General features: G+C 44.9%; 1 protein-coding gene across 2 annotated transcripts; it reads left to right on the top strand.

Annotated features, from left to right (window-relative positions):
* Positions 1–708: 708 nt before the first annotated feature.
* Positions 709–26,053, top strand: Lana (laminin subunit alpha). Of its 2 annotated transcripts, none has more exons than XM_076823727.1 (20): positions 709–1,155; positions 6,778–6,924; positions 8,663–9,070; positions 9,169–9,382; positions 9,760–9,969; positions 10,519–10,791; positions 11,069–11,206; positions 11,277–11,549; positions 12,341–12,640; positions 13,330–13,488; positions 13,711–16,784; positions 16,996–20,670; positions 20,753–21,299; positions 21,883–21,975; positions 22,075–22,272; positions 22,806–22,972; positions 23,616–23,858; positions 23,953–24,112; positions 24,510–24,737; positions 25,100–26,053. In XM_076823727.1, the coding sequence occupies exons 1-20, from the start codon at positions 943–945 to the stop codon at positions 25,366–25,368; spliced, it is 10,989 nt and encodes a 3,662-aa protein (XP_076679842.1). In that variant the 5' UTR covers positions 709–942; the 3' UTR covers positions 25,369–26,053. The 2 variants fall into 2 exon arrangements, with proteins under 2 accessions (XP_076679842.1, XP_076679833.1); XM_076823718.1 differs by having other exon boundaries at positions 21,880–21,975.
* Positions 26,054–26,062: the final 9 nt, after the last annotated feature.

Raw genomic sequence — 26,062 nt, 5'->3', positions numbered from 1 at the left:
AATCAAAATATACAGGACGTATATATACGTCGCCCGGATTCAGTCAAAACATACAGGACGTATATATACGTCACCCAAATTTGAAAGGTTAAAGAAATGCTACATGAGCTTGAAGTGACCTTGAAAAATATCTCCAATCCTCAAATCTACACAAAGAAAAAAGGAAGCACGGTGATTAGCGTAACTTTTCTCAAACTTCCCCCACCTTCCCAACATTCTAATGACAACATTCGCCCACGCAACTCGTACATGATAAACGATATTAGTACTTCTTTAGTATTTAGTGTATAGATTACAAAACTTTTGGCCTTTTTGTTCTAAGTATGACAGTTGGCTATTGAGCCACTATTGTTTATTCACAAAAACTGAAAAAAATTCTGCTCTTCTTTATACATATCATAAGGACCTTGTGTTACATTTTTAATAAAGTTCATAAATTTCTTTAAAATCACGTCCAAAGTTATCCTACCATTCTTTACGCATCATCGTGGCGTTGTTAACACAACAGCCTAGTCCCATCGGGGCCGAAAGCGTGTGCACGAGCACGTGTGCCCGTTCCAGGGGTATGGGACCGCATAGAGTGCGTGCACGGTGCCCAAAGCAGCCCGCGAGGACCCCGCTGGGGCACAGTCCACCCCCACCACCCCTCCGCCAGCGCGGTCCACCAGTCCTCGATGACCTCCGGCCTGTCAGTCTACGCCGAGGAGCCGCTCGGGTACCAGCATCGTTCGCGTGTCTCTCGCCGCATACTCCCGCCGAGAGGAAGACAGCGGGGGAGGGAGTGAAGAAGAGGGACTACGGTGACCAGGCAAGAGGGATAAAGGAAGTAGGGATAAAGGGATCACGGGGAGAGCCGCCGCATCCAACATCCAGAAGGGACGCAGGGGAGGAGTTCTGGTGGTGCCTACGGTGGCGGGCCCCTGATCTCTGTCCGCTGTCAGGATGCCGAGGTGGCTGCTGGTCGTTTCTCTGGCGGCCGGGCTGCTGGTCCGCCAGGCGAGCAACGAGATCCTGACGCCGCCGTACTTCAACCTGGCCGAGGGCAAGGAGATCGTCGCGTCGGCCACGTGTGGCGTCGACACCCCCGGCCCGGAGCTCTACTGCCATCTCGTCGGCGCCAACGCCGACCACGACGAGGATATCATACAGGGCCAGGTCGGTATGGCTACGCTGTGCTTCGTTACATAAATAGTGGAGGAGTTCGGGGAGAGAGGGGGTGGTTTGACCATTTTTTTTGGAGAAAACAGATTTTTGTTGTTTTGGGCAAGTTAAAGCAATGCCCAAGTGATTTAGAGTAGACAGAAATTACACTTTGCGACAAATTAAAATGTTTATGGCCATTTTACGTGGCTCTGCACGCTGGCAGATGAATGGGGAGAAGTGGTTTTATGGGCTTTGTGGGTTTTCACCCGCAGAGGTATCGAATTAACCACTCGAGCGCGCCTCTGAGATCGCTGTGTCCCTTCCACGAAATCTGTGACCTGGGGATTTTGTTCTTTCTTTTCGCTACGCCTGGTATTATCGGTATTAGTATCCCAATGCGAGGATTGCGATTGCGAGAATCGTTTAGAATAACGTGGAGCAAGGTTCTCAAGGGGGACAACAGGGTAATGGCCCCAAACGTAAAGGTATCTTTGGAAATTTATTAAAAGCAAACTACTTAATGAGTCTTTCTGAAACTTTGAACAGTTTTTATTGGATATTCAAGTAATACGATTTCTATTTTTGAAATTGATTTAAAACAGATTTATAAGCTGTACAGGATCAGTAACTTAGCGCTGCAAAAAATCTGTTTGGCAGTTTCCTGACGAAACGGTTCTTTTAAAGTGAAAAAACCAAAAAGTTATAAAAACTATATGCACGCTACGCGTGGCTATGGTTTTCTTATATTTCTTTTTCAACCAAAGATGTTAATTTTTTAACAAAATTTCGCAATTTTCTTCAGAAGTTCACTTTTTTGTTATTTTTCAAAATTTTCAAAATCCCACCCGTCGCGCCATAGTCATGCACATATAGTCTCTAAAACTTTTTGATTTTTTGATTTTAGAAGAACCGTTTCGTCGGAAAACTGTCAACTAGATTTTTGGCAACGCTAAATTACTAGCCCTGTACAGCTTGTAAATCTGCTTTAAATAAATTAAAAAAAAAATCATATAACTCAAATATCCAATAAATTGTTCTGAAAGTTTCAGAGAGATTCATTAAGTAGTTTGCTTTTAATTCGAAGATACCTTTACTTTTGGGGCCATTATACAGTTGTCCCTCCTTAATATGTACTGCATTGCTGACTCACCTCATACTTTGAAATCTGGGATAGGCTGGTTCTTGGGAATATTTAGAACAGCATTTCATAGATGGACAATTGGGATGCTGGTTGCGTTTAAGGAAAGGTATAACGTAATTCAAATATAAAGTTCAAGTAACTAGGCATCGGCGTGCGATTTCGTATGTAAAAGTTATAAAATGATCGAAAAAGGGCGCTTTTGAGGATTCGCTCGAGGGTGATATCAAATTAGCTTAACACTTGAGTGTGCCGCAGTAATGTTACTTTTACCAAGCTTACTTGTGTTACTGGTCCTTTCTTTCTCTCTCCTCTCAATTATTTGCTTGCCATTCTTACGGTATACATACCTATACAATTTATCTGGACATCACAAGCCCATTCTGGGGATCCCCATCTTTGCTACCAGTCATCGTTGTCGAAAAATACCATTTTCGTTCCACTCTACATTTTAAATTCCCTTTTCCTCGCCACTGTCCACGATTTCGATCAAACTCAATCTCATTTCTCGTTTAATAGGCGTAATAAGTTCGCTCTAAAGCAGCTGGCCAAGCATTAATACTCAAAACCCACGTAAGGGCATTTAAACTCGAAACACCAGTTTCACACAGGTGAGACATAGTTGTAAACAAGCTCGCAGTAGTCACGTAGGAAGTTAATCTATTCGCCTGCTCTTTTACAAAAATTCTCACCAATAATAATCTCCACAGACCATTTTTGAAATGGCCCCTAATATTTCTGCAGTTTTTGAAATGGCCCCTAAAGTTTCTGCAATTTTGGAAATGGCCCCTAAAGTTTCTCCGATCTTCCCTCGAACCTGTTCTTTTTTTCATCGGTCCAGTTTTTCAAGATTTATCTCAAATCCCACGATCACTGCTTCTCAACCTCTCCGCCTAGCTCCGCACTCTCAAGCTCGAATTTTATCTGTATTTGGTCCTTTGAGTCCAAGAGTTTATCAACTCGAAGACAGCCGACCGCTTGCCCAACCAACTTCCTTCTCTTCTTTTTTTACCACATCGGAGGCGTAATCAAGCGAGGAGGAATAAATTTAGAGATTCGCTGTCAATCTCCACGAGCACCTGCTGGAAACCAGAGAAAGATGAAAGTGACGTATTTCAATACCGTTTATCGTCTCTCGAAGTCTCTCTTCTCGCTGCGCGTTTGCTTCGGTGAACTGTTGGCATGCGTGTACCATTATCTCGCTCTTAGAATTGCGATAAGGAAAGATGATGCTGATCGTTTTGTATATGGGCGAGCATGAATGAAGTCATACGTGAAAGAACGCCTTTCATTAGATCGACACGAGTGAATGGTAATGACCAGCGACGCGGATCAAGTGTTAGATACCCTGCATCATAGAAAGTCCAATTTCTTCTCCTTTAACTTAATGAAATACAGTTTAATAGACTATTGATTAATTTCATAAGCAAGTGAACGATACGCTCCAATTTAAAAATATTATATAGCAAATTTTTATAATTTTATTTTACTAATATTCCATAGTAAATTCTTCTACTTTCAATTTAATAATATTCTATAGTAAAATCCTCTAATTTCAATCTAATAATATTCCATAGTAAATTCCTCTAATTTTAATTTAATAATATTCCACAGTAAAATCTTCTAATTTCAATTTAATAATATTCCACAGTAAAATCTTCTAATTTCAATTTAATAATATTCCATAGAAAATTCTTCTAATTGCAATTTAATAATATTCCATAGAAAATTCTTCTAATTGCAATTCAATAATTTTCCATAGAAAATTCTCTATATTCCATTGGCACTCAAATATTTACTTTGAAAACAAATCAACAAATCATCTTTTTTTCCTACACCCTGTAGAAATTTTTCTGGGCAGGAACAACGCCTTGGGAAGGTCTGACCGACTTAAAGGGGTATTTTTCAAAAGTGTGACGATACAAAAACTCCAACCTCTTCAATTTCAACCCCCAGCTGTTGCGCAAGGGACGATGAAAAAACAGCACAAATCTCACTTCATCGGTATTCAATCGGTTTAGCAAGTAAAAGATAGGGTTTCTCGGCGCAACATTAGCCGCAGATTATCGGAGTAATCTGAGAGGATAATCGCTGTGTCCTCTTCATACAAATTTACCCCCAGACATTAACGTGAGAATGGCTTGCACTGGCGGACCTGGACAAAGGGGCATTTCCACTCCAGGTCGTTCGCGAAGGACATTTCGACAAATACCTACCTCTAGAACGATATTGCCACCATTTTAGACCGTACCTGACACTTTTGACTCGCGAGCAACTCCAAATTGGAATTTGAATATTTCAAAGTTCACTTATCGTTTCTGAAAAATTCTTTTGTGTATCCCTTTAAGTACCTTTAAACAAGATATTTATAGCATATCTATGGCCTACTGCATAAATATTGTATGTCCCCTTTTTGTGAAATTGTCTATTTCTTTGATTATAAATTTTTTAAATTAAATCTTAATTTTATCGTTTTTTTCTATTTTTCTATTTATTATATTTAATATTCCATATTTTATATTTCTAGCGTTTTTCACGGTCTTCGTTTAAGTAGAACTAAGAAAATAGAAATTTGGGAGTGAAAGCTTGATATTCTAGCTATTGACAAGTTTGCAGAAAAAATTAAAGTGTTCTAGAGTTAAAATAAAGGTGCTTTGTATTAATGATGAAACTTTGCATTTCTTCGCTCGTTTCTAAAAAAAATTACCAATTGTTTAATAGCACATTCTTTAGTAGAATCTCCAAAAAAAAAAGAATTAAAACATTTTACAACTGCTGAATAAAGTCTAGTGTACTGGAGGTTGTTTATAGATTGTTCTTTGGTGCTTCCATCGCCGCATTTCTATCGCCATTAATCGTTTCGCGTTTCTTGGTAGCGTATCGCTGTCCCAGGCCTTAATCAAGCAGGAAATAATAAATTAGACCAACGATTTCGTAGTGTACCAACTACTAAGTTTTATTAATCGTGCACTGCCTTCTGTGAAGTTCCTCCAAATTTATTGGTTCTTTTATTTGAAAGGTTTTGCAGGATGGACTTGGTTTGATCGATATTATTGGAGGATCCACCAGTGGAGGATCCTCCTGGTCAATGGCCACACGGCGTTACGTTCATCTATTTATGCGGGCGAAAGAAAACGCCATGTAGACTAGAAGTGAGAGGGCCGATAAGGAGCGGCTGATAAGGGTGACCTCTCGATAACACTTGACCATCTCATCTTTTCAAATTCCGAACGGCCTAACTGGCACGAGTGTCCCATAAACTCTCGTGGAAAAAAAACCTCGTCTATTTTTATTGCTTATTTCCGTGGAAATTCTATGATTCCGTTTGGGGTTCTTGGGTGGAACGCGTCACGCAGTCGCGAGGCCTCTTTCAGAGATGAACTGTTTCGCTATAGAACTGTATGTACAGTAGGTTCATTTCTCTTTGAAGAAAATGATTGTTCTCTCGGCAATAGACAGGGCAATGCATTATTCAAGTATTCCGGGTAGGAGGAATGTTTTTCAGGAAGTAATTGGTACGTATAGAGGATTTGCTGTTGATTGGTTCATTAACCGTCACTTTTGGCGCTTAGAATAATTATTAATTGAAGAGTTTCTGAGACTGGAATTTGTTTCGCGATGAATATGACTGAATGTAGGCGAGAAGTAATTATTCTTCAAGTGATGAAATTCTTTAGGAAATTATCAGCAAGTTTCTGATATAGATTGTTGATTATTATCGACTTCGCACGCTTGGATGTACATATTTCAAACAGGGCTGTTACGAATTTTCGAATATTAGTAGAATTCGAATAATTCAAATATTCGAATATCAGTATAATTCGAATTTGAGATTCGAATAATTAAAATATTCGAATACCGGTAGAATTCGAATTTGAGATTCGAATAATTCAAATATTCGAATACCGGTAGTATTCGAATTTGAGATTCGAATAATTCAAATATTCGAATACCAGTAGAATTCGAATTTGAGATTCGAATAATTCAAATATTCGAATACCAGTAGAATTCGAATTTGCGATTCGAATAATTCAAATATTCGAATACCGGTAGTATTCGAATTTGAGATTCGAATAATTCAAATATTCGAATACCAGTAGAATTCGAATTTGAGATTCGAATATTCGAATACCATCAGAATTTGAGTTTGCGATTCGAATAATTCAATATTCGAATACCAGTAGAATTCGAATTTCAGATTCGAATATTCGAGTACTCAGATTTTTTCTAATATTCAAATACTCTGCACTAGTTGAATTATTGCAATAAAATATTCGTCTTCAAAGTTATTCGAATTATTCGAATAGTCAAACTATTTACAGCTGCAGTTTGAAACAAAGATCGAATGCAACTGAGAAAACAGAAAGAAAATGATTTAAAAGTTAGAATATCAGTAAATTACTGTCATTTATTAAAGTTAACAAATGCATTCGATCCCTGCTTTGAAATCTTCCAGCAGACGCGAAATATAATACATTATTAACACATTTGCGCAGGTATGCGACTACTGTGACTCAGAGAACCCGGAGAAGGAGCATCCCCCAGAGTTCGCGGTGGATGGAATGGAAACATGGTGGCAATCGCCGCCACTTTCCAGGGGGATGAAGTACAACGAGGTGAACTTGACCATCAACCTGGGTCAGGTGAGTATCGTCAATATTAAAACTTAAAATTCGATAGCTAGTCCACTAAATTAAAAGAATTCGATTCATCGATGGTGCTAGGAAAGTTACTCTGATCGTCGATTCTATTAACCCTGGAACACTAACATTAATTTCTTGTGACATAAATCTACTCAATTTTGCCAAAGTAATATTTGAATCTTTTTACTAAATTTATTAACACCAAGCTTGCAAAAATGGTTTATTTTAATTTCAAAGAAAATTATTGAATCCAATGACATTTTCAGAGTGAAAATACAAAAATGGTACTTACAGTCGTGGGGCACTTAATGCACTGTGGTCCCCAGGTTAGTGTCCTAGGGTTAACAACGACCTAGTAAAACTTTGACGAAAGTTTCGAGAGAGGAAGAGAGAGAATTGGCGGCAGCAGGAAACAATGAGCCTGTGGAATAAGTATTTTATCTGTAACAAATTGCTTTATCACGCGGTAGGCGTTTTCCTGCGAAGCGGGAAGGAATTATCTTCGCATCACTTCCGGAGGACAATACACGAAACACGGGTTTTAGGGAGCGGGATAAACGGTACAACTCGCCCGCGTTCTTTTCGTTCCTTTCACTGATCCAATTCGGGATATTGGCACAGTAGATTGTCCATTAATTGACCCTTTATTGTTTCTGTATTTTACGGAAGAAAAATTTTCCCTGGGGACTCTCCCTCTATCTAAACACACTTCGAGGGCTTTTAAATTCAATTCTGATTGCAACAATTGCTTCAAATCAGTACACCACATTGTTATTTAATTATAAAAAAGAAACCTGAAGTATTGGGAAATTAATAAGCCAATGAAGAAAGTACCTGCACCGTGGAATTATTAGGAATACATTATTAAAGAAACTCTTCTCCCTGAAAATTCTAGAAATATTGAAGAAAACTATTAAACTTTTTTCAGTTACTTATTAATTGACATTACTGATCTCTTGATTTTAATTAAGAATGAGAGATATATCTCTACCTATAGGTAGTGTTGTTGTTCTTAGAGTACTCGTGCATATTATTTATTTTAATGAGACGATCGGAAGAGCAGTAGGCGATCGTTCTTGCTGCAGGCTGCCAGGGGTTATTGTCTTTTCGCTAAACAGTTTCTCGGAAGGACTCATTTACGCCGCGCTGGCGAGCTCTTTCTCGTTGCATTCTCGACCACGTGTCCGGGAATTTCGGAGGAAGGCACGATCGTAATGCTCCCGAATGGCCGGAGCCCTCCACATCTGTTTCTCATGCCTCGGTTTTTGCCTTGCGCTGCTCACATTGTGCTCCCCTCCCGCGCTTCCACCGAGAAAGCAAGTTTCCTATGCCAGCATCCTCCATGGGAGTAGCCCTTCCATAGAAATAGCGCGTCCGCGGTAATAGTCCTTTCAGGAAATAGAGATTCCATAAGAATAGTCCTTAGGAATATGTCTTCCATGGGAATACTTCATTCGTGGGAATATTCCTTCCCTAGGGGTAGTCCCTTCGTAGAAATATTCCTTCCCTAGCAATACTCCTTCCGTAGCGATATTCCTTCCACGAGAATAGTCCCCCCATAAAACAGGCCCAATTCTAACCCAAGAATTCGAGAGAGAAACCTTTGGTTCTCCCTCAATCGTTCCCCTGCGAAGCACCTATACTTCGAATATCAGGAAATACTTCCTAGATCTTCCCGGAATTTGCAATTGCCCAATATAAAATAGAACAAGAATGCAAGGCAAGATCTGCTCCACAGGAATTCCACGTGGCCTACGTGTACGTGAAAATGGCTAACGGTCCCAGACCAGGGCTGTGGGTGCTGGAGAAGTCGAAGGACTATGGGAAGACCTGGTCCCCCTGGCAATACTTCTCCGACACTGCCAACGACTGCCTGACTTACTTCGGCGTGGACGCCTACAACAAGATCACCAGGGACGACAGCGTGATCTGCACCACGGAGTATTCTCAGATCGTCCCGCTGGAGGGTGGAGAGATACCGATCTCCATTCTAAATAATCGACCATCCGCCAAGCACTACTTCAATTCCACCCTTCTGCAAGAATGGACCAGGGCCACGAACGTTCGCTTCCGTTTCCTCAGAACCAAGAACCTGCTGGGGCATTTGATGTCACTGGTCCAGGAAGATCCTACCGTCACTAGAAGAGTAGGTCTTTGCAAACTCAAGGGGGTTTTCATGTGATTAAATGCCCATTTGATAGAGTCTGATAAGGATTAATGAGTAATGACGTTTCCGCGTTTCAGTACTTTTACTCGATCAAAGATATCAGTATCGGCGGTCGGTGCATGTGCAACGGCCACGCTGACACTTGCGACGTGCTGGACCCAAAAACGCCTAAGAAGCTGTTTTGTAGATGCCAACACAACACGTGCGGGCCACAGTGCGCGACTTGCTGCCGAGGGTTCGAGCAGAAGAAGTGGCGGCAGTCCACTGCGTTCAAGAAGTTCACGTGCGAACGTAAGAGATACTTATGGGGTGGAAGCTTGATGGCTTTTCTCATTTAAGGGGTTATACCTAGTCAGGCGGCCGAAAAGAGGCGAATATTTGGGAATTTTTTTTGAAGAAGCGGAAGCGTGTATTTTTACAAAACTTTTTGCGCTTAAAAGAGCAACATTTAAAGAACATTTGGTAATTTTTATAAACTTAAATATTTTTCTACGATAAAATTACCAAATGTTCTTTAAATGTTGCTCTTTTAAGCGCAAAAAGTTCTGTAAGAATACACACTTTCGCTTCTTCAAAAAAAATTCACAAATATTCGCCTCTTTTCGGCCGCCTGACTAGGTATAACCCTTTAAGAGCTCGTGTTTGAGACTGTATTTTTATTGGTTTAGCTTGTAACTGTTTCGGCCACTCGGACGACTGCTCCTACGACGAGGAGGTCGATGAGAAACACATGTCCCTGGACATATATGGCAACTACGAGGGCGGTGGTATCTGCAAGAACTGCCGACACAATACGGAGGGCATCAACTGCAATCGGTGCAAGCCGAAATTCTTTAGGCCCCAAGACAAGCCTCTTAACGCGACTGATGTCTGCCAACGTGAGTATCTGTCTCATTTTCCTGGTTTTCAGTTTCCAAATCTCTTATTTCCCATGTTTTTTATACTTCAATTTTTTGGTTCCAAAATTTCGTGTGTCCATTTTTCCATTTCCCAAAATTTCTCCATTTTCCAGTTTTACAATTTCCTATTTCCAAATTTTCCCGCATTCACTTTTCCCATTTCTATAATTCTCCACTTCTTCAGTTACAAAATTTTCCATTTACTCATTTCTAAAATTCTCCACTTTCCCTTTTCCCAGTTCCAAAATTTATCATCTTCTCATTTCCAGAATTTCCCGCATTACCTTTCCCCATTTTTAAAATTTCTCATATTTCCTTTTCCATTTCCAAAATTTTCTGTATTCCCTTTTCCCGTTTCCCATTTCCTCTTTCCAAATTTTCCGACAATCCTCTTACCGATTTCTAAAATTTCCCCTTTTCCCTTTTCCCACTTCTATAATTTCCCGTATTCCATTTCCCATTTCCTTTTCCCCAACGTTCCCTTTTCTTCCCAATTCCAATGCTAACGCTTCGTTACGTCTGCAACAGCGTGCAACTGCGACTTGGTCTACTCAACGGGAAATTGCGCGGATGCGACCGGGAAATGCGAGTGCCGCAAGGAGTACACACCGCCCAACTGCGACAGTTGCAACGACGGATACTATGGCTACCCGAATTGTGTGCCTTGCCAGTGCCACGCCAAAGGAACCGACGGGGATTACTGCGAGGCGATCGATGGTTCCTGCCCATGCAAACAGAACTATGCTGGCCACTACTGCAACCTTTGCTCGGAAGGCTACTACGGTTTCCCTGACTGCCTGCGTAAGTAGCACTCCTACTTTCAATGCCCTCGCTCTTTAAATTCGTAAAATAATGGAAACTAATCTAAATTAATAATTCCTTGAATCTCCAAGAAATTTACAAATCTTCAAATCACACAATTCTCTTACTTTCAAATACGAAATAAGGTTTACCCACAACGATAGATCATACATCACGGATACAAACTTTCAAAAATCAAAGAGCCTCGGGTAAACTGTTAAGCTGAACTTAATATTCCCTCGAGAGTCATATTTACGATACAAAATACTATTCTCAGTTTGCGCGTGCAATCTTCTGGGCTCCGTCAGTGACATCTGCGACGTGGTTTCCGGCAACTGCACCTGCAAGAACAATTACGGTGGCAGAACTTGCAACATATGCGAGGATGGCTACTTCAACTACCCCGCCTGTACATGTACGCATCTGAAAGCACACTTCGCTGTACTTTTAAAAGAAAACCAAATTCATTAATTCAATTCCCTTAGTCTGCAACTGCGACGCTCGAGGAACAGTGCCAGGCATTTGCAACAAAGCAGACGGGGTCTGCTTGTGCAAAGAAGGCTACGGTGGCGCTAGATGCGACCAGTGCATCAGCGGCTACTACGGATATCCAAATTGCAGGCCTTGCAACTGCAGTCTGATAGGCTCGCCATTTGTCAGCTGCGACGCGATAGGGAAATGCTCCTGCCTCACCAACTTCGCTGGCAAGACCTGCGACCAATGCAGTCCTGGGTACTACATGTACCCAGAGTGCATACGTAAGTAGCAACAAAAACTATTAAGGGGGCAATTTATTTTCTTTCGTGAAAAATATCGATTCTTTTACATTTTTGGAAAAATGGAGGGTTGTAACTAATTTGAGACTTTGTATAGATTTATGTAATATTAAGTTATATAAAGTTTTTCAGCTCCTTTTGCTCACATATCTCACAGCTCTTATCTGCGGTAGACCAGGACGGTGAGCGTAATTTTTTCAGTGGCGGTTGACATGATATCTGCCCTTCAGTTTATATAAAATCAAAAATTCTAATAAGGTTTTATTTTATACACGTATAGTTATCGTCTGACCTACAAACAGCGTAAAAGAAATATTTTTTGAAAAATGGTAACTATTCAGATGCAAATTATCTATTCTACTGGACTAATTGTTCGTACTTTTGATATTTAAAAAAAATCTATGCAACCTATCATGCTGATTGTAAGTTAAACGATAATAGGAGTCTTCCTCAAAATATAGTTAAAATTTCAAGCTGATTGGTCTAGCACATTCTTCTTAATTATGTCAACTGACTATGAAAAACTTGTTTTGAGAAAAACGTCCATGCCACATACGCTGCAGTAGTCAATAATTTCGAAAATACTGTGAATTTCAGTCTAAGGTTTTACAAAGTCATTTCTAAAGAGTTAAACTATAAGATTCTGTAAAAAAATCGATATTCTTCACAAAAAAAAAGAAGTTTCCCCCTTAACAGATCCGCAACACGGAATATCGATTGCACTTGAAAATTTCCAAAAAAACCTTTCTACATAATTATTACGATTTTTACAGCTTGCAACTGCGACAGCCATGGTTCCATTGGCGCCTCCTGCGACGCAGAGGGCAAATGTCAATGTCGCGAGAATTTCGATGGTGCCAGGTGCGACCAGTGCAAAGAAGGCTTCTACAACTTCCCAACTTGCGAGGGTTGCAACTGCGACCCTGCAGGTGTCCTCGAGACCTTCCAAGGGTGTGGCTCCTTGCCTGCAGGGGAACTCTGTCAATGCAAGGACCGCGTGGAAGGAAGAATATGTAACGTGTGCAAGCCTCTGTACTGGAATTTACAACCGTATAACCCGCAGGGTTGCGAAGGTGAGCGCAATGGAAGCTTTCCCATTTTCTTATGGTGTATTCAATTTCGAAACTCTTAAAGAGACATCACCCAACTGTCACTCGCCGATTTTTATGAGATTTGCGTGGATTATAGTTCTAGAAAAAATATTCAATACGTATCTTTTTTTATCGGCAAACGCTCATGTCTAAGGGTGAAATCAGCCCTCAAAGTTTGCTCCAATATCTTGGAAAGTGTGTATTACAGAGAAAAATCTTTTAACCAACAGTGTATTTATTCTTTTACAACTTTAGCCACGTAATTCGATTCAGTGAAAAGTTACTACTTTTTAATATATTGTTTAAACAAATCGACGTATTACGAATCTAATTACGTGGCTGAATTTGTTATAAAAAAATACACCATTTTCATCTAAAAGATTTTTCTCTACAGCGCATAGTTTCCGAGATATTGGGGGAAACGTGTTTTTCACGCCCTAACTTGGAAGGCTGATTTCACCCCCTAGACATCGACGTTTGCCAATAAGAAAAAATACGCGTCAAATATTTTTTCGGGGAATATAATCCACGTAAATCTCATCGAAATTGGCAAGTAACAGTTAGGTGATGTCCTTTGGTAGTATCTCTTCAGCTAACTAATACTTAAGTGTTAGCAATATCCTCTCACATCAGTTCACAGTTATTTACGTTGTTCATGATTCTCTGTCAAGAGTGCCAGTGCAATATACCTGGAGTTATCGGGAACATCGGCGAGTGCGACACGAAGAGCGGCCAGTGTATATGCAAGCCTGGAGTGATGGGTAGAAGTTGCGACCAGTGCGTGGATGGGACGTACAATATTCAAGAGAGCAATTTCTTCGGTTGCACAGGTACGTAATCGGAAGCTTATTGTGAGATCAGGAACCTCCTATAAGAAGGAGCCCGGAATAAGAGACCTTAGAGGGTCGGAGTTGGTTATATCGTGGGTTCAAGTCTCGTCGCAGAGGTCTTCTTTTTCCGTGACTGCCAAAACATATAGGCATTACAAAATCTATTCCTAATTGTTACCAATTATTACACAAGTCACCTTACACGTGATCCCCATTTACCAGATTGCGCCTGCGACATCGGCGGATCCGTGAGCTCGGTGTGCGACAAGCAGACAGGCCAGTGTCAGTGCCAGCCTCGCGTCACTGGTCTAACCTGCAAGGAGCCGCTGAAAGCTCACTACTTCCCGACACTCCACCAATTCCAATACGAAGCAGAAGATGGCAGAACGCCCAGCAACAGCCCAGTGCGCTACGGTTTCACCGAGAAGCTGTTCCCAGGCTACAGCTGGAAGGGGTACGCGGTGTTTTCTGCCCTCCAGGACGAGATCATCCTCAGCGTCTCAATCCAGAAGTCCTCCCTCTATCGCATGGTCCTCAAGTACGTGAACCCTAACAACGAGCCGATCCTGGGAACCATCACCATCACCCCAGAGAACCCCTCCGAAGTGGAGCAGCAGTTCAAGGTGAACTTCAAGCCAACTGTCAAGCCCTCGTTCGTGACGGTTGCGGGGACCCACGGTAACCACCCAGCGCCCATGGTGATGAACCCAGGCCGCTGGTCCATCAGCATCGCCACCAAGAAGAGCCTCTTCCTCGACTACTTCGTTCTGCTACCGGCGGAATACTACGAAGCGACTCTTCTCACTCAGGACGTGAATATTCCTTGCGAAGTCGGTTACAAGGGGCTCTGTCGCCACTACGGCTACCCCAATCTGACTAAATTCGACGCAGTCCACGGAACTGGAGGCTTCCTGAACGAGAACAACGTTAGGATCCCGCTGACGGAGTACTTCACGGATAGGGACATTCTGGAAGAGATCGACAGGGACGAGGTTCCATTAGTCAACGACAAGCAGGAAGAGATACACTTCGACCTGAGGGTGTCCAAGCCTGGTCCTCATGTACTCCTGGTGATGTACGTCACGCCTAAGAACGAGAACGTCACGTCGACGCTGCTGATAGAGGCCAACACCGTTGGCAAAGGGAAAGCTACTCTGTACCCCTGCAGATACACGAGCATTTGCAGGCAAGTGGTGACCGACACCTACGGTAGAGTGGCTACCATGAACTTCCCCTCGAACTACATCAGCTTGATCGTGACTGGAGAGCCGACATCCAACGTAGCTATAGATTCCGTCGTCGCTATCCCCTATTACGAGTGGTCCCTGGACTACGTGAAGCCAAAGTCGATCTGCGTGAGGAAGGACGGCAAGTGTGTCAAGGGGCAGTTCCCCGGAGCCGCTGACGCCAAGAAGATTGAGTTCGAGACCAGCAGCACGGTCCCAGAATCGCCTAATAGACCCTTCGGTATCTACAATAACACCACTAAACTGATATACTTGGACGAACAGAACACCATGGTGGACATTCACGCCAAGGTTCTCCAACCCGGTGACTACACCTTCGTGGTGCAGTACTACCAACCGGACTATCCCGAGTACGAGCTCGACGTGCTATTGCAGAACGGCAAGTTCTACGAGGCGAAGATGTCTGTGCCTCATTGTCCCAGTAATAGTGGATGCCGCAGCGTGGTGAGGCAGGCGGACAGCAACATCAGGTTCCAGCTGATCGAGAACTTCATGATCACATTTAAGGAGAGCACAGGGAACGGCATCTGGCTGGACTACATCCTGGTGATCCCTAGCGAACAGTACAGCGAGAAGGTTCTTAAGAAGATACAGGTCGACCAGACGAAGGAGTTCATCAAGAAGTGCGGCTACAACCACTTCCACATCAACATCACCGACGAGGGCTTCTGCCGCGACTCCATCTTCTCGTTGACCGCCAACTACAACAACCGCGCTCTGCCCTGCAGCTGCGACATAGCCGGCACCAGCAGCTTCGAATGCGAGAACTTCGGCGGCCAGTGCCCCTGCAAGGCAAACATCATCGGCAGGCGCTGTGAGATCTGCAAGACTGGCTTCTACGGCTTTCCCGATTGCAGACCTTGCAACTGTCCAGCTCTTTGCGAGCCGGAAACCGGCGAGTGCATATGCCCCTCGAGGGTCACCGGCGACCGCTGCGACCAGTGCGAAGTGGGGACCTACGGATTCCATCCAATAATAGGCTGCGAGGAGTGCAACTGTTCGCCCGTGGGCGTGATAGACGGCGATATGCAATGCGACCTCCTGAATGGCAGTTGCAGGTGCAAGGAGAACGTCGTGGGCAGGCAGTGCGACAAGTGTCAGCCTGGGTACTCGCAATTCCCCCACTGCGAGAGGTGCGACTGCGACATTAGAGGCACCACTACTGAGATCTGCGACCAGTACACCGCGGAGTGCTTCTGCAAGGTGAACGTCCAGGGTTCCGCTTGTGACGTCTGCAAGGAAGGCACGTTTAACCTGGAGGACAGCAACGAGGAGGGGTGCACCAAGTGCTTCTGCTTCGGTAAGACTACCAGGTGCGAGTCGGCGAACCTGTACAGGAGCTACCTGTCTAATATGAGCACCTGGGACCTTGCCGTGCTGGCTGAAAAGGGCGGAGAGCTGACGTTCTTGCCCACCGCTCCTCAAGAGGTGAACGCGAACAGCATTGCGACTAATTTGGCTGAGAACGACACTTTCGGAAAGGTCATTTACTTCTCCGCGCCCGAGACTTACCTGGGGAACATGCTGACTTCCTATGGGGGCGTTCTTAATTACACCGTGCATTACAATACTGGGCCGTTTGGCAGCGCTGTCAGTGCGGCTGACGTGATCCTTCACGGTGGAGACATCACGTTGTTGTTTTATTCGGACGAGCAGCCACCGTCGTTCACAAATTTCCAGGCGTCCCTGGAATTAATCGAAACCAATTTCGTCACGCCTAACCGATTAAGCGCTACCAGGGAGCAGCTGATGGTGGTCCTTGAAGATCTTCGAGAGATACATATCAGAGCCACCTACTGGGACCCCAGTATCACAGCCACCTTGTCCCACGTGAGCCTGGATACCACAACGGAGTTCTACTCGTCCCAGTTCAACGTTCCAGCCAGCAGCGTCGAACAGTGCCAATGCCCACCGAACTACCAGGGATTCTCCTGCGAGGAATGCGCGCCAGGCTACTACAGGGTGCAGAGTGGGCCCCACGGCGGATGCGTTCGTTGCGAGTGCAATGGCCACGCTGATACTTGCGACGTCAACACTGGGATATGTCTGGTAGGTGTTTCAATGGCAAAGTTTTTTGATTGCCGCGTCATTCGTGAGCCACGGTAAAATTTGGGTATGTAGACGTCGGAGAATAAGCGTTCTCAGATTTCCCTCCGAAGTTTAGTGGTATTTATTTATAAAAATATACCGATTGCATGTGAAGTTTACCTACACTTCCCCTACATTTTCCACTTCTCTTACGTAAATCCTTCCACCGCAGAACTGCGAGGATGGCACAACAGGGGAGCACTGCGAGTTCTGCCAGAAAGGCTACTATGGGAACGCCACTTTTGGGACCCCGACGGACTGCCTGATCTGCGCCTGCCCTCTACCGATTCCATCCAACAACTTCGCGACTGGCTGCGAGGTGAACGAGGAAGGGAACAAGATCAGCTGCGACTGTCTGCCGGGTTACTATGGTGCCCGCTGCGAGGTGTGCGCGTCTGGGTACTACGGGAACCCCGAGACTTCCGGCGATATCTGCAAACCCTGCGAATGCTCCGGAAACATCGACACAAACCAGATCGGCTCTTGCGACTCCGTGACCGGCGAGTGCTTGCAGTGCCTGAACAACACGTACGGGCAGGCTTGCAACCTCTGCGCGCCTGGGTTTTTCGGGGACGCGGTGCAGAGGAAGGATTGCCGCAGCTGCCACTGCGAGGAGTGTGGGATGGAGCATTGCGACAGCTTCACGGGCCAGTGCCACTGTCGCGAGAACGTAGTGGGCGATCAGTGCGACCGCTGCGCGGACGACCATTACGGATACGACACCTGCGACGGTTGCAAAGCCTGCAGCTGCGACATAGCGTCGGACGGTAGCCAATGCGACGAGGTAACTGGCCAGTGTAAGTGCAGACCCGGCATCACTGGCCGAAGATGCGACCAGTGCATACCGGGGTACTGGAATTACGGGCCTGGCGGGTGCACATCTTGTGGATGCAACACTGGATACTCCGTCGGAGTGTCCTGCAACACCACCACAGGCCAGTGCTCGTGTCTTCCAGGCGTGATCGGGGAGAAGTGCGACCACTGTCCGTACAGGAACGTCCTGATCCCAGGACAAGGCTGCTTCGCCTGTGATTCGTGCACTGGAAACCTTCTAGATGTCACCGACGATCTGTCCAACCTGCTGGACCCTGTGTTCAGGGAGTACAACACCGTTGCTGAGAGCTACTTTACCACCCAGCGGCTCAAGTTCATCAACGACACGGTGAACGACTTGTATCCCGAGGTGAAGCTGCTGGACCCCAATAGAGTGAACTTCCTACCCCTGGAGGAGAAAGCCGCTCGGCTGGAGGCGGAAGTGTCGAATATGAAGCGCGAGATCGACTACACAGTGGAAGACAGCGAGAAGTGGAAGCTCGCAGCGGAGAATACCCTGAAGGATATGAATGTCTTGGAGAAGGATGTGATCACGGAGATAGACCTGGTGAACTCCACCGTCTTCGAAGTAGAGGCCCTGGCTTCGAACATCGAGTTGGGCACAGGCGCCAAGATAGACAGCGCGCTGAAAGAGGCTGCTGAGACCCTGCGGAGGATCAAGGAGGTGTCCTTCGTCGGCTTCCGCGACCGCGCCACGGACCAGGTGGATCAAGCCAACATCCTCGTGTCGGAGATGCACGAGTACAACGTGCCGGTCGGCAATCTGTCCTTGCTCGCGGACGACCTGAGGGACAAGATCAGAAACATGAGCGGTAAAATGGACGACCTGCAGCAGATCATCTGGCAAGCGCAGGATCAGGCCAGCATGGTGGACAGGCTGAACCAGGAGAACAGGATCGTGGCAGAGATGGGTAACTTCGACGTGGTGAAGAACGCCACTGGAGAAGCCAAGGACGATCTAACGGCCGGCGGGGAACTGAACAGGAACGCCAGCCAGTATCTAGACGAAGCTAATCGCAACGTCGCGATGCTGAAGCTGAGCGACGCTGAAGACACCAGTGGGATGTTGAATTTTACGATCACACAGAACGATCAGATGCTGCTAGATGTGACTGACGTAGCTCAAAAGGCTAGCGACCATTCTAACCAGCTTTACACTCGGTCCCTGGACCTGGACGATTTATTAACAGACACGAGAAACACGGACGCTGTCAAGGCAGTGTCTGCTTACAGGAACATCTGGACGGCTATCGAGGCTACGCGCGAGGCAGCAGCAGACGCCATAGACGCCGCTAACAACGCCACAGCCTTGGCCGATGGGATTGGTCAGAAGATGCTGGACTCGAAGAATTTGTCCCTGCACCTGCACCAGTCAGCCAGAGACACGTCGTGGAAGACCAGGGGTCAGCCCGAAGAGGACCTAAGCAACGCCCAAGCGGCCGCCAGCTTGATCTTCTCGCAGAACAAACGCAACAAGGACCTGCTGGACTACATAGACAAGGCGTTGGACAACATCCCGTCGCCGTCGTCTACGGTGACCCAGGACGTCATGAACCAAGTGATAGACGTCGAGCGGAACATCATGCTCTCCGTGAGTAACTTGCAGGGCGTGGTGGACAAGATACCGGAGGACCTAAAGGAGACCAAGCAGCTGTCCAAAGACATATCCGACTCGGTCCGCGACATGTCGCAAGCGAAGAAGCAGCTAGACATAGCGGCCAAATATCTTCCAAGGATCACCAAGCTGATGGATGGTCTGAGCGGCTACCAGAATACCATCGACACTATCGGGAACGACATGCAGGGCAAAATCGACGCACTGAAGATCAAGATAGCGAACGCCAGAGAGCTGGCGGACCGTTTCAAGGTCGGCCTCACGTTCTACAGGAACACTACCCTGGAACTAAAGAACCCAGATAGTCTACCTTGGCTGGCCACGTCCAGCAAAGTGTCCCTGTACTTCAGAACCAACCAGGCGAACGGCTTCCTCCTGTACCTGGGCAACGAGGAGAACGGTAAGCTGAACCGGTTCAAGACTCACGACTTCATGGCGCTGCTGATAGAAAGTGGCTACCCAGTGCTCATCATCGACCTGGGCTCCGGGCCCGAGAAGATCATCAACAACAAGTTCGTGTCCGACAACGTGTGGCGACAGATACTCATCGATAGGACCGGCAAGAACGTGAAGCTGATCGTCCGCGAGGATATAGGAGAGGGGAAGGATCGTTTGTACGAGAAGGTGCAGGTCGTGCCTGGCTCCTATTCCATCTTCAATGTTGACCAGGAGCACTCGAAGCTGTTCGTAGGCGGTTATCCTTCCTCCTTCAACATGCAGAACGCGGTGACTGCGTCCTCTTTTGAGGGGGAGATGGAGGAGCTGGTGGTTGGAGACACCCCGGTGTCCTTCTGGAACTTCATAGATGGCGAGAACAACCAGAAGGCGGCTATTGAAAGGGATACACTGATTAATTTCCAGCCGAGCACTGGGTACAGGTTCGACAGGCACGGATACGCGATCCTCAGCAAGAAGAACTTCCAGATATCGCCCGATAGCAAGAAGTTCAGCATCAAGCTGAACTTCAAGACCCTCGCGGAGGACGGGTTGTTGTACCTCATGGGGAAGGGTAAGCAGTTCCTGTCGCTGGAGATGAGGGAGGGTCACGTGCTCTATCAGTATGACCTTGGGGACGGGGAGATCAGCTTGAAATCCTCGAACAAGTATAACGATGGCGGTTGGCACACACTGGAGGCACTCAGGTTCGAGAAGATGGGCGTCCTGAAGGTGGATGGGGTTGATGTGGTGAATAGCAAGGGCGCAGGGAATAGCAAGATTCTGGTATCCTCTGATCATATCTACTTTGGAGGGTATCCACCGAATGCTAAGCATCCTTATGAAACCGTAACTAATGATGGCTTCGAGGGCTGCATCGACGAGGTGGTTATTCTGGATACAGTGGTTGACTTGACGCGATATCTGCAGGCGTTTGGAGTTGTTCCTGGGTGTCCAATGAGGGTGAGTTTATTTATTTAATAACAATAGTATTTATATAATAACATCCATCAGATCAGTTTAACTAAATTACACCATTGTTCAGTTCGCCAGTTTGGTGATGTTCGAAGAGAGCACGCCTGGCTACGTGAAATGGCACAACGTCTCCATATCAGACGGCCTTCAAGTAAACCTCAAGTTCCGAACCCTGGCGAACGATGGTCTGATCTTCTACGTATCCGACGAAGAAGAAGGGGTAGCCAGTTTCCTATCGCTGGTTGACGGTATCCTGGTCTTCAACAGCCAAGGCGAGGAGTTAAAGACGAGTCCATCGAGCATCAAGTTCAACGACAACGAATGGCACGTGGTCACGGCCACCCACTCAAGGGATTCTTTGAAACTCGACATCGACGACACGAAGAATTACAGCACAGACTTGCAGCCGCTCCCATTGAACATACCGCACGGAAACCTGTACATCGGTGGCCTGCCGGCTGTACTCGGCTATTCTCGGGGTGGTTCTGCGATGACACCTTTCGCCGGTTGCATCGGTGACGCAACGCTCAACGGTGCCATTCTCAACTTCGCGAACACCACCGAGAGGCCCCACAGTTTGCTAGGGAAGAAGTGCAAAGGTGCAGCAGACTCTTCGTGTAAGGACACTTTGACTGGTCTACTGGTTTTATCATAGCTTGCAATCTGTGTACCAAATTAGGTGTAGTAGGTGGGAAAAGTGTAGCGAGGTTGGAACTGGGTGGGGCGTTAAGTGAACATGTTTCGAAACTAGGCGCAAACAAGTTGGCAGAAATATGAGAAGATGGAGGAACCGATAGCTCAATCAGAGACGCTAGATCAGTTTAATTTACGACCTCGATGTATCTTTTCCAGTTGCCATTTTACCATTGTCGACTATTTTGCACGAAATGAATTTCGGAGAAAAGGAAGTGGAAGTTACGGACTAGTCTATCAGATTCCAATAGATTAATTTTGAGAATACAGTAGGAGTAGGATTTGTAACTCCTGTGTATTTGTGGAACTAACAGAAAAAAGCCTTATGGGAGTCCCATCATGGAACTCAAACCCATGATCCTCTGCGTAGGAGTCAGCCGCCTAACCAACTCCATCAAAACCGACTCTCCGAGCTCTCTTATTCCGGACTCCCTTTTATGGCTTCTTGATCCCACAATGCTATTCTTAATAATTTAAGAACTTAGAGATACTATGTTTTCGCAGCAGTGACGCCAGTGGCCGAGCCAGAGCCCGATTTCATACCTCCCCTGCTGCCCACTGAAAGTCCAGACGATAATATTGAAGTGTCTACCCAAACCAGTAAGCACGAACGTTATTGATAACTATACGGGATATTGCTGATGCTATCTCCCCAGGAAGGGTAATCTAATCTATGATCCCGCCATTTCATCTCGCCAGACATCATCGACGTTGAGTTAGACAAGGAGACGGATGAGGAGGAACCAAATTTGGAGGGGCGCGGTTATCACGAGGAGCTAACCACGACCACGGAAGCCACAACCTCCACCGAAAAACCGGCCCCATTGCACGTGGACCAGTGTCGACTCCCTTACTACCCAGCGGTGGACCCTGAATTAGAAAATGCCTGGAGATTCGGTACAGTATTCGACCCTTGGATAATTTGCCAGTCAACGATGCATATGGAGTCCATTTTGACCCATAATAAAATATACTAAATATTATTCCACTTGTGAAATCTTTTAGAACTTTAATTATTATTGCAGGGGATATCGAAGGTGAAGCATTAAGCGCTTTTGTTAACAAAGAGACTCCGTATAGATTTTTGTTCCCAAAATTTTAAAAATAAGTGTTTCATAGTAGCTTCAGAATAATCAGTATATTCAGAACTTGTTTTGATATAAGTAGCAGATAGAGGTAGAGGTAGTATAGATTTTTGTTCCCAAAATTTTTAGAAGTACCGTTTTATAGTAGCTTCACAATTTGTTCTCATATAAAGCCTCTATTTTCCTAAAGTATATTCATTATAAAGAAGGTGAAAGATGTCGAGGTAATACAAGGATCATGAAGATAAGATAAAAAAGTTCTTCGATAATTATTCTGTAATGAGAGTTATTGTAACGACCTAAAGAAGGGTTTTGAAATACAAATATTTATCATTCTACTTTCAGGCACCGCTAGAAACAGCAGGTTGGAGTACAGGTCTCTGAACGGTAGATACAAGAACGACTATGACTTCCAGATCGACATTAAAACGATGGCCGACGATGGCATTATCTTCTACGCCTCCGATCTGAATAATCAGAATCTCATCGCCGTCTACATTAGTGATGGAAAGGTAAATTAAATTTCATATCGGTCTGAAGGTGAATGCCAGTCTTCAATGGATAAATTGGTGTAATTAATAACTTGCCGAGATACGCTCCTCTTATCTGGCATCAGCGGATTCGGTTCGAACCAGAAAAGTCCTCTTCGTGGAATTTTGAGACGATTGCGCGTCACCTTCCTGTTTACTTGAAATTGGCAAAAGGAAGATGGGCACACCAACCCACGTCTTTTGAAATAAATTGGGTTCGAGTTGTGCGGGTGCACAGTGGCGGATTTAACGGGTGGCCGATGAACTGTTGCCGCCTGAGCTCTTCCCCAAATGGCCCCTCCAAGGCCCCATCTGCAAAAAAAATTATGATTTTTTTTACTCTCTAAATTATTTTTCTGTACAACTACACTTAGTCCATTTTTAGTAAACTACCTCTTCATTTCCCCGAAAAATGGCCCCCTCAGAACGTTTGCCACCTGGGCCTTTTTCCTTAAACCCGCCACTGGGCGTGCATGAGTACAAACAAAAAGATGATTTCAATTGAAATCAACATTAATTCAGTCTCCTTAATTTCACTAAAATTCAAATGGTTGATGAAATCAGCAAATAAAAAAATGTCCTTGATAGTTTCAATCTTGAGTGTTCTACGTTCCTTATTTTCTAGCTGCACTATAAGTTCGACTGCGGAAGCGGGCCCGCTACGCTGGTGAGCGACAGGAAAATAAACGACAATCAGTGGCACATCGTGGCGTTCAAGAGACTAGGAAACTATGGAGAGCTTACTGTCGACGAGATAGCAGTCGTTAGTGGAAATTCCCAAGGAGCCACGGAGACGATGAACGTGAACCCACCGTTCTATGTGGGAGGAGTGACGCAGGATGTGTCCAGCAAAGTGAACAATATGATTGTGAGAAAGTTAATTGTGTAGACTTGGGACTTCCCTCTTCCTTTCTTGGTAACAAAGTTGCATTTGTCCTTCAATGGGAAACTGTTTCTTACAGGGTACGAACCAGACGTTCAGTGGATGTATAGGAAACTTCATGTTGAACGGTCACTCGGTTGGCGAACCGATAAATAAAGTGGGCGTGATTCCATGCTCGAAACGGGTCGAGCCAGGGTTATTCTTCTTCCCTGGCAATGGTAGCAATTTGTTCAAAGCGAGTACGTATTTTATAAACTTGTGTAATTCGATTTTATAAGTAGCATTGCAGAGCCTTCGCTTATACAGTTTCGCTGGTGCTAAATATAGAGTACAGTATTTATTCGCTAAGAGCTCGGTTGGCCTACACGTTAAGAGCTCGGCGCTACTCCCCACCACTTCGGGCTCCCGAGATGGACCGAGAGCGACTTACAGGGACTGAAAGCGATCGTGCCTCGTCTACGTGAAATGCTCACCGCCGGCTCCGAGCTCTTAGCGAATAAATACTGTATAAGATTAAATTGTTACACGAGCATAAGATCATAGATAATTAATTCGCGGAGTTAGCATACGCGATGGCGATAGCTGAAGTGTTTAATTACGAATTAAGCAACATCGTGAAATTCATTTGTGTTTTAGTGGACAAATTCACGGTCGGCAGAACGGTCGACATCCAGATGGACATCAAACCACGCTCGACGTCTGGCCACTTGTTGTCCGTCCATGGCAAACGAGATTACTTGATCTTGGAAATGATCAATGGCACCGTGAAGTTCCTTGTGAAAACGGCAAGGGGTTCGATAGAGACCTCTTTCGAGCCAACGAACCCGAATTCCTTGTGCGATGGCAATTGGCATAATATTCGAGGTAAATGCCACCATCACTACTTCTTACATTTCTTCTGCATGATTACGAAGTATATTAAATTATACAGTGGTGTCCCGTTATAAGTTCAGGTCCCCTGTTTCGTTATAACGACATTTCTACCTTCGCTACTTCTTTTGTAGTCGAATAGCATACCGATTCGTTAGAGTTTAGAGTAGCTTAATCTTCCGAACTTATAACGAGACAAAACTGTAGTTATGCCAATTAGAATCAACGGACTCTGAAATTCATTGAAAAAGTTTATTAAAATCAGACTTATGTAAAGGTAGAATTACTTTGCACGCTAGAAGCTTTCTGTTAGAAAAGGGAAAGGAAAACAATTTTTCTTTGTTACTTTTGTACAGCCGTTAAGCAGAAGAACGCTGTACTCCTCTCGGTAGACCACAAAGCAGCGCCGCCTGGAATCGGCGGTAAGAACGTGGCAGGAGTCCTATCCAGGCATCCAATCTTCATCGGTGGACACCCGATACTCGGGAAACGATTAAGGGGAAGCACCTCGCAAACACAATACGTCGGGTGTATCACCAACATTCACATCAACATGAGACCCATAACACTAGGACCGGAGCGAGCTTACGGACAAGTAATCGCCGGCGTATGCCCGACGATATAAGCACCCAAGAGATCCGTTCATAAAAAAAAAGTGCACTTAAAACGAATTAACGTAGCGTTGCAATTTCTTTTTCTCTCTAAAGGTCTTCCAGCCAGCTTTCACATTTCTCTACTCTCGGTGAATTGTAAGCTTACGAAAGCTCTGGATCGGGCGATACTTAAAAGACCGGGCGTAGATTATTAACTCATAGTGTTGAACGATTCCTGTCGATCTTTTCTCTTCTTCTCATATATACACATGTATATTTTAGCGTCTTAAGTGGTCTAAAGTAATTGTTAGTCGGAGGCAAATTTGGAATCGTCAGACATCGAGTGCCACATCTCAGGGCCTGTATAGCCATCGGCGTATTTGAAAGGGGAATGCCAAAACATTACCAGCGTGCCTTTTATGCGATATAAACGATACAATTATTCAAAAAAGTTCACACCTCATCCGAGTACGTAAAAGACTGAACGTCGTGTACCCTCCATCTGTTACGATGAAAGATGGAACTAGGTATCCATGCTACATCCATCAACGATTATTTAAACACTCGAGTAAGCTATTCCACTGTAACTCGTGCTAGATGAATTATCACATTTTTTTTATTACTGTACGGTAATTGTTCGGGAGATATTGTAGTAAGCAACCAAAGAAAAACGCTATTCTATAATAAAAGTCATAAGTTATGTACTATCGCTTAAAACGAATTATA

This window comes from Andrena cerasifolii, chromosome 1 (assembly GCF_050908995.1).
Source record: "Andrena cerasifolii isolate SP2316 chromosome 1, iyAndCera1_principal, whole genome shotgun sequence".
Classification (NCBI taxonomy): Eukaryota; Metazoa; Arthropoda; class Insecta; order Hymenoptera; family Andrenidae; genus Andrena; species Andrena cerasifolii.
Note: the sequence above shows the minus strand (reverse complement) of the source record. Positions and strands in the feature narration are given on the sequence as shown.